The sequence below is a fragment of the Ctenopharyngodon idella genome, chromosome 3 (genome assembly GCF_019924925.1).
Source record: "Ctenopharyngodon idella isolate HZGC_01 chromosome 3, HZGC01, whole genome shotgun sequence".
Taxonomy (NCBI): domain Eukaryota; kingdom Metazoa; phylum Chordata; class Actinopteri; order Cypriniformes; family Xenocyprididae; genus Ctenopharyngodon; species Ctenopharyngodon idella.
The window spans coordinates 42,870,834-42,885,448 of NC_067222.1; the positions used below are offsets into that span (position 1 = coordinate 42,870,834).

Here is a 14,615-nt window from a genome sequence, read left to right on the forward strand (position 1 = left end):
TGGAGGAGTATCCATTATCCATTCCTGAACAAAAAGTCATGGAGGGGTACATTGAAGAGGCTATCCAGTTTTTTCTTCATGGCCAAGAAGGCTAGAGACTTGCGGCCCTGCATAGATAGGCCCTGTGAGAAAGAAAATGAAGAAAATATGCACTACTGTTCAAAAGTTTGAGGTTGGTAAGATTTTTAAAAATGTTTTTGAAAGTCTCTTATGCTCATCAAGGCTGCATTTATTTGATCAAAAATACAGTAAAAAATTCTATTTTATTATATAATGTAAATATTATTATAACTTAAAATGTTTTCTGTTTTAATACAATTTATAAAGTAATTATTTCTGTGATGTCAAAGCTGAATTTTCAGCAGCAAGCATGCAGTCTTCCTTGTCACATGATCCTTCAGAAATCATTCACCTGCGGCTCAAAAAACAGAAAAATGACCAATTATAACCACATCAGACCACGTTACTTAAATTATCAATCCCCTCATAAAATAACTCCGATAGATCTCTGCCTGATCTCCAGTTTTCTGTTTCTTCTGCTGCTTCCACCATCCTGGTCTCTTGCATTACGGAGCAAAGATTTAACAAGAGTTTCCACTTCGGATGCTGTGGTCTGGCTGCTTTTCATTCCAGCATCTAAAGTGAGAAAGAAAACAGCAATTGAATTGTTAATGTATAAAACAAAACAAAACTAGGGTTGTCCCATGTGTAATGTATACACTTATGTTTTCCCAATGTTTAGGACATTTCCACCTCAAGGCACAAAGAATCTTTTGAGAACCTCTAAATGCATTTTGACTAGAGAAACCTGAGAATAATTTGAGTTCCTGAATAATAGTTTCAGGTGTTGTTAATTAACATTAAAGACAAATTTAGGCTGTTGTTGAGAGAGAATATCACACCAGTCACTAATGTCATTTCCCCTGTGCAACACCAGAGGTCTCACTCTCCTAAGTAGTGACATACCTCTTTCTTATCACACTCATTAGTAGGCTACTGAGCACACCAGGCTCAATGCGAAGTCTTGTTTTGCCCTGGCTAACATTTCTGAGCACTTTTCCCTGTTTGTATTTGCCTACCTGTGTTTTGACCTAGCCTGATTTCTGGATTACTCTGTCTTGTATTTTGCATTTATACAGTAAAAAGCAGTAATATTGTGAAAAATTACAATTTAAAATAACTGTTTTTTATTCATATATTTTAAAATGCAATTTATTCTGATATAGATATACTGAATTTTCAACATCATTACTCCAGTCTACAGTGTCACATGATCCTTCATAAATCATTAGAATATGCTGATTTGCTACACATACAGTCAGTAAATGAACTCACCAATCAGTGGGACATCATTGGCAGTAGAGGGCAGCATGTCTTTAAGAAGCAGCAGTAACACAGAAATAGCCAGAAGCAAAGTTACTTTAAAACTAAGCTTCTCTCCTCCATTTGAATCGATGAAGAAGGAGGCCAAATCCAGCACAAGGAATTAAAATACTGGCATCAGAAAGTTAATGACATACAGGAACGGTTTCCTCTTCATGGTGATCTGAAAGAACAGAAACTTCTTTAAAAGCTTTATCAGAGCAGCTTTACATTAACATCAGAGACTAGGGCTGGTTGTTACAAGGTTTGTATCTCATCTGAAAGGTTTTAGTCAAAAGTTCAATTACTGAAAAACTTGTCTTCTCTAGCTTTGTTTTTTATATTTCGTAGTTGTTGTCTGAACGCAATAAAATTACACTGAAATACGTGAACTATAATGAAGGAAACTTTAATGTGATAGGTGAAAAAGAAGTACACTTTAGCATTTTTAAAAGAGTACTTATTATAGAAATAATATACATTGAAAGCATATACTTCAGTTTCAACTGAATGTAATGTTTTTTGGACACTTAACTGCATGTTATTTGACAGTTAAATGACAATGTATTATAGTTTTAATTTATATTTAATGCAGTTAGTTTAGAGTGCAGTTAATTTAGAGTGCTTTTTGACCCACTATAAGTAGGACTGAAGTACATCTTTATATGTAATTTCATAATTACTTCTATTGTTTTTTAAATATGGTTAAACTCTACTTAAGTGCACTTAAGTGGCCTTTTATTTCATTACTATTATATGATCTGCAAATACAGTTTTTTAAAAAAATATATACTTTTAAGATTAGAAGTATACTACAAGTGCACATTAAAATGCAATAAGTGCACTTCTTTTTCAAAAGGGTTGATTTGTGTTCTCAGGACAAGGGTATTTCTCATGTCAGGTCAGGGCAAGTTGTCATATTTTTGTTATATAAGCTGAAACGTTCACCATTTTTGTTTCATGAGTTTCTTTCTCTTACTGTCACGAGCCGCCAGACTCTCCCTCACTCACCCAGACATCACAGTTACCAGAATACTAATGATGCACACCTGCCACTCATCAGCCCTCATCACCAGCACACCATCAGTTATATGGCCTCATCAAGAGAACACGGACTTTCTTACCTGTAAACTTACCTGGGAAAATCCTACCGTATGTATCTGTGATCTGCAACGCTGCATCCTTGCTCCAAGTTGATCCAAATCCATCTCCCAGTCACCAAAGACATCTCCTGATTTCCCAATACATCTCCTCGTCTTGTCTGCTCCCTTGTGTGTGTGTGTGTGTGTGTGTGTGTGTGTGTGTGTGTGTGTGTGTGTGTGCGTGTGTGTGTGTGTGCCCGGACAAAACCAGTTATCATCACGAAAGTCTTCACTGTTGTCACTACTATGTATCTTCAGTTATTACCTGCATTGGTTTGTGTTTCTGCCGCTTCTCAAATAAAACTTATCATTTGTTGTTCCTCAATTTCTGATGTCAGGATTGTGTCCAAGGCTAATCTCATGACAGTTGAAAATAATCTCATGAAAACCCTATAGGCTGTTTAATGGCAGTTTCCCATTGTGACAACTTGCCCCATATACAATATTGTGACAGCATGAGTCTTATTGTGACTGAAGTGACTTACAGTGAAGTGCATAAATCACATTAATGATAATCTATAATGATCTAATTCTTATCGTTCTGCTCTGTACCGTATCTATCAGCTGACCCTGTTCCTCTCCTAGAGTAGAGGCATTGCCGTTAGATTTTTATTTATACTGAGGAGTTCCCACTCTTCCTGAGTCTGAAAGGCCTTCTTGGAGCTGAGGGTCAGGAATGATGCGTCAGAGAAAGGTCTGATCATGAGCAGGTGAAGCATGATTTTTAACCCTAGAATGCATAGAGGGGGTCAAATTGATCCGGCATGCTGTGATTTTTAATGACATACTGTACATGAAACACAAAATCTATAACTCTGTTTACAGGAAAACAATTCATGACAAAATATGCAGACAGTTTACAATTACGAGCAATATACAATGATCTAAACAATTGCGATGGCTATCTTCCTTTAACTGTAATTCACGAGCAAATATATTAGTAAGGTAGGCTTCATATGTTATATTCTCTTGTGCAAAAGACAGGAATTCAAGAGGCAACAAGCAAGCATATATTATTATTATTATTGTATGAATACTAAAAATATCTAACAGTAATATAAAAGGTATAGACAAGCCAGGCACACGTAAGCGTGACGTTGTGAGGCCGGTGCAAAGTGGCAGTTGCGTTTCGCGTTGCCAGGTCCAGTGGTAGATGCATTAAAGGTGCACATAACAGTGATGGATCGTCAGACAGGCACAACTGTGACAGGTTGTCATTAGGATGGTGAATTTAACAATAAAAGATTGCCAGGTAGATGTATATACTGGTGACAGGTCGAGTTGCAGACATACAAAACGGTGTCCTGCCACGGAAAGATTTTACCCCAGCTCGGAAACTGCCAGCTGTGACGGTTACCTTCCCCTGTATGAGTGTGAGAATCAGTAGCCATGAGTCACACTGGAGTGACATCAACTCCCTCTCTTCGATTGATTGGCAAGAGGAGGAGCTGTCAATCTAGAACTAGTGAACCAATGGTGATGCTTAAGTCTGCTGTAATTTACATGAAACTCGAACTGCAACATTTGGAAAAGCAAGAGCAGAACGTAGAAAGAAGAGCAAAGAGAAAAACAGCACAAGCGTACAAAAGAGTAAAATATGAGCAGAAAATGTAAGAGAGCACAAAGTACAGAGTAATAAAACCAAGGAAAACAACTTTTAAGAACACATAAACATAAGTTTAAGATTTGTGCAATTTAATTTTTAATGTGTTTAAAGTTTTGATTCATGCTTGTTATTTTTTTAAATGCGCTTTTAATTTTTCTATTCACGCTTATTATTTTTTGATCCGTGACCATGTTTTTTGCTATTCTGATCATTTTGCACTATTTGTTTTAGTTTGTGCAATATATTTTTACATGTGTTTTAAAATTTTTGATTCATGCTTATTATTTTTTAATCCGTGACCGTAATACTTTAGGTGGGAATTTAATCCAATACTGATGAGCCACAGCTGACGCTGATCAGCTCATCAGCAGCAACACACACTCACAGAGAGACAGCGGCTGCGTCCAAAACTACATACTCACTGAGTAGGTACTTAATTTCAATAAGTAGGTACTATATAACAGTAGGTACTATAAAGCCTGGGTAACACTTAAGTATAGGGAACACCTATTCACTATTAACTACAACTTTTGCCTCAATTAACTCCTAATTTACTGTTTATTAATAGTTAGTAAGGTAGTTTTTGTATCATTTAAGCATTAGGTATTGGGTAGGATTAAGAGATGTAGAATAAGGTCATGCAGAATAAGGCATTAATATGTGCGTTATAAGTACTAATAAACAACCAATATATTAGTAATATGCAAGCTAATAAGCAACTAGTTAAAAGTGAGAATGAAACCCTAAAATAAAGTGTTACCATAGCCTGATCTTGTTGAGTAAGAATGCAATCCGGACATCATCCGCCATTTTGACATTATCATGTGACCTACGACATTATCACAAGCGCAACAACTTAAAAGATATGAGTGAGAGGTTTAATTCATCTATCTGTAAATATCTTGATATTGATTAAACTTGCTCATTTTGTGGTCTTGTTGAAGAAACATATTCTCATATTTTTAACCCTACTAATATGACCCCCAGTTTTATCCTTAAAGATACTATTTTTATTATGAAAATCCCAAATCGTGATCTCTTGAATATTGTTGTTAATTTCTTTTTTACATGCAAAATTTTCATTCACAAGCAAAAGTGGCTTAAATCTCCTTTATGTTTTCCTCTTTTTATTGTTGAATTTAACTCTTGTTTCATCCCTCAGGCTGATAAATAACAACAACAAAAAATGTTTGATGCATTATGATGATGATCTATTCATTATGATGATGATCTATATAAGATATTTAACCTTGTCATCGTGCTTTTGTTCTGTGTATATAATCTCATACTATGATGTACACAAACCTATGATATTTATTGGGGTTTTTTTTTTGTCATTATGATCATTCATTGTTAAAGATGCAACCATGGCTTTTTTCCTGATCTTGTATGTAATTATAAGTTCTGCAATAAAAAAAAAAGATATGAGCGACAGGTGCACTAACACCTCATAGCACCATTAACTCGACAACCCTACCTAGTATGGTTTTCCTCAGTGTTAGCAATGTCTGCACAAAGGAGACGTCGGGCAGCTGCTTCAGATCTTGCCTTTGGAGAAGACTTGATTTTATACTCTAAATATGTAAGTATCACTACTTAAAAATTAAGATTACCCCAGAATGAATTGCATTGCTAGCCCACCCCAACACTTATGCACAATAATACGCACAACTGAACGCTGATGTTGCCTGCCTACAGGAAACCCGACTGGCCGACAGCGGTAACATCAGGGAAGCAAGCTGCACTTTCTTTTGGCAAGGGAAGTCTTTAGATGAACCAATGCAGCATGGTGTCGGCTTCGCTGTCAAGAACACTCTCATCGCCTTCATTGAACCTCCATCATCAGGCACGGAGAGGATCCTTGCACTCCACCTGTCTACATCCTCTGGCCCAGCTAACATCATCAGCGTGTATGCCCCAACTCTCTGCTCCACCTCAGAGGAGAAAGACCAGTTCTATGAGACACTAGATGAAACAATATCCAGAATCCCCAGCACTGAAGGACTTTACCTGCTCGGTGACTTCAATGCTAGAGCGTCTGCTGGAGTTGTGCTGCTTACATGGCCTCTGCGTGACAAACACCTTCTTCAAATGTAAGGAGATCCATCAGGTGTCGTGGAGACACCCACAGTCCCGCCACTGGCACCAGCTAGACCTTGTCATCACTAGGCATGTGGAACTTGCCAGTATCCTCCTCACCCTGCAGTTACCACAGTGCCAACTGCGACACGGACCACTCACTTGTGGCTAGCAAGGTGTGAGTTACACCGAAGAAGCTGCATCACTCCAAGAAGAACGGCCACCCATGTATCAACACCTGCTGTGCAAACAACCAAGAGAAGACACAGCAGTTTGTTAGAAAATTACAGGAGGATCTCACCAACGAGTCACCTATTGATGACACCACTGACTCCAAGTGGTCCCACCTCCGAGACTCTGTGTACAATGCAGCCATCACAGCCCTAAATTCAAAACCAACATCATGGCCCAGGAAATAGACTCCCCTCGAACCATCACCATTGATGGGTACAACCTGGAAGTTGTTGAGAAATTCACCTACCTCGGGTCTACCATCTCCAGCTCTATTTCCATCGATGCAGAGATAAACGGCTGGATTGCCAAGGCAGCAGCGGTCATGGCCAGACTAAACCAGAGGGTCTGGAACAACATCAACCTCACAGAGAAGACCAAGCTGCACGTCTACAAGGCCTGCACGCTTAGCACACTCCTCTATAGCAGTGAGACATGGACCACTCATGCGAGGCATGAGAAGAAACTCAACAGCTTTCGCCTGCGGCACATTCTGCTCATCCAGTGGCAGGACAGAGTACCTAACACAGAGGTTCTGGAACAAGCCGGCATGAGAAGCATGTCTGCCATACTTAGCGAGAAGCGCCTTCGTTGCCTTGGCCACGTCAGGAGAATGGGCTCTGGCCGCATTCCCAAGGACCTACTGTATGGCGAGTTGGCAGAGGGCTCACAACTAACTGGATGTCCACGACTGTGCTACAAAGATACCTGCAAGAAAGACATGAAGCTGTCCGACATCAACATTGGCACATAGAAGAGTTGTGCAGAAGACCGCTCTGCCTGGCATTTCATTATCAGACAGGGTTTACAGAAAGCTGAGGAAACCAGGAATAAAAACCTTGCCGCAAAGAGAGCCAAGAGGAAGGAAAGGCAACTGCAGCCTCAGCAGGCATCGTCATTCACCTGCAAAAAATGCAGTAGAGATTGCCATTCAAGAGTCAGGCTTTATAGCCACTCGTGAAGGTGCAGTTAGAAAATCACCAAGCTGGAAGCTACACCATCATCTCCCAAAGACGGAAGGATGCAGAAGAATACATATCAATATCAATAAACATATTAATCAATGAATTAATGCATGAATTAATAAAATAATTATATTTTACTTACTGAAAACATGAATAAATGAGTAAAAGAATAATAAAAGTAACTATCACAATAAATAAATACATATACAAGTCAACAACACATGAAACAAAGCTTTATTCAAACTTATTGTTCTAACAATCATGTATTTACAGACGGTGAACCCCACATCCTACTGCCATCTCAACACAGCTGTGCCAATTCTGCGGCTGACCACCGTGCCCAGAGTCCTTGACATTCATGTAATGTAATCAGTGTTGACAAAAGTGAATTCTACATAATAGCACACATATCACTCACTCAGATGTCTATTTCATATTGTGATGTGCTTATCTGCAATACTTATCAAAGATTTTCCTGTCAGATGTTAAATAAACATTTAGTAAGCATCTTTATGATGAATATGGTTTAGAATTTATGTAAATCTACTTTAGAGACACAAGATGCATGTGCTTACTAGAGTGATTTTGGTTTTTAATTTTGGTTTTCCTCCATGTTCGAAAAGTATCCATCAGATGAGCACTCGAGAATCTGGGCGGAAGCAGTAGCCCATCCGGGAACTTCTCACCTAATCTTTTATACTGAGGTTTCAGACATACTACTCCTTTCATCGCTTTGATGAAAGGAGTAATATGTGAGCAGCATGTATGTAAAAGTTTGTAGTTTTGAGAAAATGAAGTTTGTGTGTGGTTGGTGAAAAAAAAATAAAAAATTGAAGTCACTGGAATAAGGCCATAAAACCCATACTGAATATTTGTTCACAAGACTTTTGAAAAATGTATGATGTAGGCTAGAATTTTTGCTTCAAAATGATGTGAAAATCATCCTTCCCACTCATTCACATAAAACAATATTTTGATTTAAAATTTGTAAGACATGTCAGAAGGCTGTATGCGGGGAGGACATGAACAATCGTGAATAATGATGTGTTTCACACCTCGGAAGACAAAGACCCTTCCCTAATGGCCCTGTCAGCTGAATGGGACTATGAGGGAACTAGAACAAAGAATGTGAGGAGATTTAAAATAATGGCTTTTTTATTGTATTTTATTTACAACACAATATAATCCAAATATACATAACAAAAAAAAAAGGCACATTATTGAGCACACTGATCTAAAAATAGAGACTTGAACAGTCACACACCTTTGTGCCATTCCTGACACATACCTGTCATTTCCAAAGTGTCATTTCGAGAAAACTGAGAATAACAGTTTGCATATGACTCATCAGTGGCATCTGGCATCTGCCTCACTCGCCAGTCCCGTCCGGATATTTGGATGCTCCGGTCCCATCCAGAAACGTTCTTCTTCTGAGGTAAATTTAGGGTAAACTCACAGCGCGTCTTCACAACTCAGTGAAAAGCAAAGGAATGGTAAAGCTGATGCTTTTGTTTTGAGGTGATGGGGGCATTTGCAGGTTAGCGTGCCTCGCAGCTCGCACATGAATGATTTGCGTGTCAAAGGCTGCGCTGCGCGTGGGTGTGGTCACATTACAGATAATGAGGCCAGGAAGGGAAGATTGTACCTCTCGTTGGTTTCATAAGGATTACATAAACAGAGAATATTTGTTTTCAATATGACTTACTACATTTAAAAGTAGACACTTCAAGCTTTCTAAAGATATATCTCTCATGTCTGTGTGATAAGTATTGGCTGAGCTTCAGTTCATTATTCAGATGTGTTTCAGAAAGTTTCTCACGGAGACAGAGACAGCTGAAAGCGCACCCTGTTTATTTTCTTTATTTTACAAAAACACAAGGTTTTGTTGTTATTGTGAGTGTACACAAATAAAAGTAGACCCTTTATATTTTATAATGATGCCTTACACTAATCTGTAGGGCCACAAATGACAGAGTATTTTAAGTTGTTTCTGCTGTAATGAATCCAGCAGAAAGCGCCGGCACGTTCACCGGGCTCTGAGGGTTAAATTGTGAATTTTAGTACACATTTAACCTGCATGTTTTATTTTTCATGAAAATCCATTCAAACAAACTTAGTGACAGTATATATAAAAATCCACTAAAATTTTATGTAAAGCTTTCATAGCACACTTTTAAGTAATGCACTTATAAAACACTGTATATTTGGTTTAGTTTATCTGACTACACTTAAAATCAATAAAAGTGTTAGGAAAATGTACTTAGTAACTAGTACATTAGTAATATATTTTTAATAAAATCAACTTAATTTAAATTTAGGATTACAATATAAAAGATTGAACAAATTTTTAAAGCATTCAATGCACACTTTTAAGAAATACACTAATAAAACTCATCTGTTTATTTTGCAGTAGCATACTTTATTTCAATGCACTAAAATCAATTTAAGTATTAGTGGATTTAGTATACTTTTTAAGTGCACTGAAGTACTACTAAACTAGAAATATAATTTTCATTAGTGTATTTATAGTGTATAACTTTTACACTTTTATTTAGCACAAAAATCAGAATGTACTACAAATGTACTTGCTTGTATTTTTTTAGTGCATTCAAGTATGCTTTTTTTTTTTTTTTTTTTTTTTTTTTTTTACCTGGGCACAAAGAAACACACTGCTTACCTCGCACTTACCATCTTCTTCATTTTCTTTTGTTTTTCTCTTTTCCTTTTTGCATTCTTGGAAGAGTGAGAGGAGAAAGAGAGAATATTCTGCGCACTGCCTAATGAAAATTAACTCCTAGCAGAGAGACAGAAAGAGAGCTTTTCACACACACACACACACACACACACACACACACACACACACACTATGGTTCTGAAGACAAAGAAACCTGAGGATGCACCTGTGGCACATCTAATTATAGCCTCTGATGAGCACGCATTCCAATGACGTCACTGTCAGAGGTTTTCAAGTTACACATTATTCACAGCTGGTCATACAAAGATGTATTTCCATAGGACTCAGCGCAGCATTGAGAGTAGCTTTTGAAAAGGAACATGTTTTTATTGCCTCAACACTTAGTATACTATATCCTTAAACAGGATATTTCTTGAATCATACATCAACAGGATGTCACGATTATGTTCTGTTTAGTTTGTCATGTCTGTTCTCATTAGTTTCTATGGTTACTGATTAGTTAATCCTTGTCCAGCTATTCTTGTTTAGTTCCCTCATTTACTGAGTGTGCATATATACTCCCTATTCTGTAGTTCTTCCTGAGTTTGGTATTGTATTAAAGACTGTGTATTTCTAATTATCTTCGTTGTGCGCTTTCTACAGTCACCTACCCTTGACAGAATAACTGACCACTCTGAAACGAGTAAAAAACAAACAAAAAAAAAACTATGAACTCACCTTCGTTGCATCTCCACCTTTTCCCTGAGAACCAAAGGTTGCTGGGGTATTTAGGCTGGATGCTCCAACACCGCAGCCTCTCCCTCACTGCATCCCTGCAGGCTGCGAGCCAGAGGCAACCACCGAGGTCATCCCGGAATCAAAGCCATATACCAACAAAGCCCTGGAATCTACGCGAGCCGACCAGCCCATCTCAGAGCCAGAAGCGGAACTAAACCTGATAGATTTGTGGTCCAAAGATCCAGTTCCCACCCAGATCCCCACCCCCGAATCCTTGTCTTCTTTGCCAGTCCTGTCCGGATATTTGGATGCTCCGGTCCTGTCCAGAGATCTTCTTCCGCTGATGTTCCTGCCTGATTTCCTGGTCTCATTTCCTCCGCTGGTCATGGCCAGTCCTCTGGATCCGTCGGCACCACTGGTGTCGTCTAGCTCCTTGGTTCTGCACCCACCACTAGCTCCATGCGGCTTGTCAGCTTTGCTTTGGGCTTTCCCTACACCAGCTCAGCATGAGGCTGAGTCCCCGGCTGCACCTCAGGCCTCCGGGCCCATGTCTCCACCTCAGCCTGTCAGCCCATTGGCTCCGCACTGGCTCTGCGTTCCCTCGTCTCCACCGTGAGACCGTCCAAACACTTGTTAATTTATCAAAACAATGTAATATAAACAGTTTGAACAGTGTTCCCTTATAGTAATCAAACTGTTGACCCCTGAACTAAACCCTTAAACCTGCCCGTACCACCAAACCTGTCCCTAACCTTACCCGTACCACACCTCAATAGCAGCAAAAGTGTTTTGCAAAAGAACCTGAACACAAGTGCATGCCTAACACTTATTTTTTTAAGCACGTACATAATAGTTAACCCTTTCACACATAAGTTTAAAATATTCTGGCTGATTATGAGTTTTTCAAGGCAGCCATTATTTAGAACATACCACTTTATTGTTTCCATGGTGACGCGTCATTGCTTGTCATGTGACCGCAGCCACAATAGCACTGTATGACTGATGATCTGTTTTTATTTCATTTTTCTTGTTTTACTCAAAAAATAGTGACAAAAGTGTTAACTATAGCATGAAGTATCTGATATTTCAATTGTTAAATATGTGCAAGTGGATGTGTTTTGTTGTTTAAACACCTTTATAATGACCGCGTTATTTGAGCTATACGTGCGATAGGTGCCGCCATGTTTTTGCGCCGCAGTAGAGAGAATCGGATCTGTTGGATTTACAACACGTGAATTCATCCACTTCTCCTGAAATAGATGAAAGTAAGTGAGCCGGTGAACTGGGAGAAGAATAGAGTAAACTTCAAAGTTACTTTCACAATGTGTATCTGATATGAATAAAACGTGTCGTCTAACTCTAATGAAAATGATTGTTATTGCCACTTCTATAGACAACAGTGTTTATTTTACAAACTTTAAATGTATTGTTTTGTTAGTACTCATGTGTATTTAAATGTCTGAAACCTAAAATAAACATTATGTGATTAAAAACACTGCATATTTGTGATATATGAAAAGCGCTACACGCGTCCATCTCTGGCACAGCGCCAGCCAAAGCATGCAAGCGCATTTGAATTTGGCAGTTGATCACAAGGTGCATTGAACATCCTAATCACACCGGTGTGATCGTATGCTCCAGGGACCAGCCAAGACTGATCACACCGGTGTGATCGTACGCATCGAAGGGTTAAAGACATATAAATGTAAAGTGGGACCAGTCATTCATATGGCCGCTTATCCACTGCATGGTACAGTTCGGTACGGAACAGTACGGCTCGGTACAGCTTACTTTTTGGCGCTTTTCCAATGCATGGGACGGCTCGGTACGGAACGGTACGGGTCGCTTAGTACCACCTCGGTTGATGTTTCAAGCATGCTGTACCAATACTAAATGTGACATGTAAACACTGCAGATCACTGATTGGTCAGAGAGAATCGTCACTACCAGCGTCATTGGATTTGAAACACGAGACACCAAACCCACTAGATTTAAATAGTCAGTAACAGCCACCACAGTATCATTTGTTTGCGCGACTTTTTAAAATGACTTGTTTTAAACAACCACGCAACTTGAAAAAAGAAATGGCTGTATTGTGGTCAGTAGACGAGGTATACGAAGTGCAGACTTGTTGGTAGACGAGGAGCGCATCCATGGCAGTAGAGGCGCAACTATACGATCAGTCTATAATCCCACCCACTTTGAAGCTGAACTAAACTGCAGTGGAAAAGCAAACCAAAAGTAAAGCGCTCCGAGCCGAGCCGTGCCGAACCGAACCGAGCCGAGTCGTTCTACGCAGTGGAAAAGCGCCATTATATTGTTATATTTTCTGTTGAACATCTGGATCACTCATATAGCTACCAAACAGCTTTATGCATTTGTACATGTAAAAAAAGCTTAACAACATCTGTAGATTCTCAAGAAGTGCATAATCATATGAAGTGAAAGTTTAATGACATTTGTAAGCATGTTAATTTACATTACATTATCTGTTAATCATTATGTAATGTTTAATAAGTTCTTTATTACACATTACCAAGCACATTATTTCATATTTCTAGTTAAGTGAATATATATTTACTAATGATCATTTAAGCATTATATAATGTTTGTTAATGATTTATTAATGAAAGTTATTATAAATTGTTACCAGAACTTCAAAGCTCATTGTTTTTTTTGTTTTTGTTTTTTTTGCAACAACACTGATACTATAAGTTTTTTACATCAACAACTTTACCAAACATCCCTTGTGACCCAATATCTGAAATCTCAGAGAGTGCTTCTTCATCCCTCATCTTCTGCAACAATTTTCCTCACATTTTGGACAGTGAATTTTTTTTCCAACACTATTTTCTCCAATACTAATGTCTTTTTCCACATCTTCACTCTTTCATTGTTCACAACTGTTTCTGTTATTTCATTATTCAAAACCACACTATCCTCAATCTGTTCATTTTGTAATGAACCCTGAACCCACCCACCCACACTGTTCTTACTGTCTCAATGAGGATTTAATACACACATTTACTTTGTTATTTCAGTGGCAGAAGTTCAGCTGTATTAATGGAAATTAAAATAAAAGACTGTAATATCTCACTGTTACTGATTTATCATGCAGCTCAAAGTATTATGGGGATGTACAGTCTGTTCTGGAACATCAACACAGTTTTACTGATGATCCAGACCAAACATGAAACCCAAAATAGAGCGGCTGAGTGAATGTGGTCTGGACTGTGTGGATGAGGCTCATTGTGTCAGAGACGCTGTAGAAGGACAGAGTTCCTGCACTGTGATCCACATACACTCCTATTCTAGAGCTGATGGATGCTGCAGGGAGATCAGTGTATATTTTATTGTGTCTGAATAAGTATCTGGAGGGAGAACATTCTAAACTCCAGGACTGATCATTATATCCAAACCAAGGCTCATAACCCCCTCCCTTCCTAGTGATGCTCTTATATGACACTGATATATACACACCATCACTCCCACTCCACTCAATCTCCCAGTAACAGCGTCCACACACACTCTCTCTACACAACACCTGATTATAACACTCAAATCTGTCTGGATGATCAGGATACGGCTGGACTGTGTCAGTGACAGTAATCATTCTGTTCCTCTCAGACAGACAGAGGAGCTTATTCACAGTGTTCAGATCCAGAGTGAGCTGATGGGAATCTGATGGAGAGAAACACATCAGAATCAGGAATTATGAATCTGATCTTTTAATGTATCTGAACTCTTCATGACTCAATGTTCAGTGTATCATCAGTGTCTCAGTACAGCTGACCAGATATCCTGAATCATCATTTACA

The 14,615-nt window shown here is 38.7% G+C and overlaps 1 protein-coding gene across 7 annotated transcripts in view; it reads right to left on the reverse strand.

Annotated features, from left to right (window-relative positions):
- The window catches only part of LOC127509380 (E3 ubiquitin/ISG15 ligase TRIM25-like), a 63,043-nt gene that overhangs the window by 34,388 nt on the left and 14,040 nt on the right, over positions 1-14,615 (reverse strand). The window contains exon 6 of one of the 7 annotated variants that reach the window (XM_051888037.1): positions 14,276-14,478. The exons of 5 other annotated variants lie outside the window; for them this stretch is intronic. In XM_051888037.1, coding sequence (XP_051743997.1) covers positions 14,276-14,478 — 203 coding nt within the window. Of the gene's footprint in view, positions 1-13,222; positions 14,479-14,615 lie in introns of those variants that run through there. One more of the 7 variants, XM_051888036.1, reaches the window with a different exon arrangement.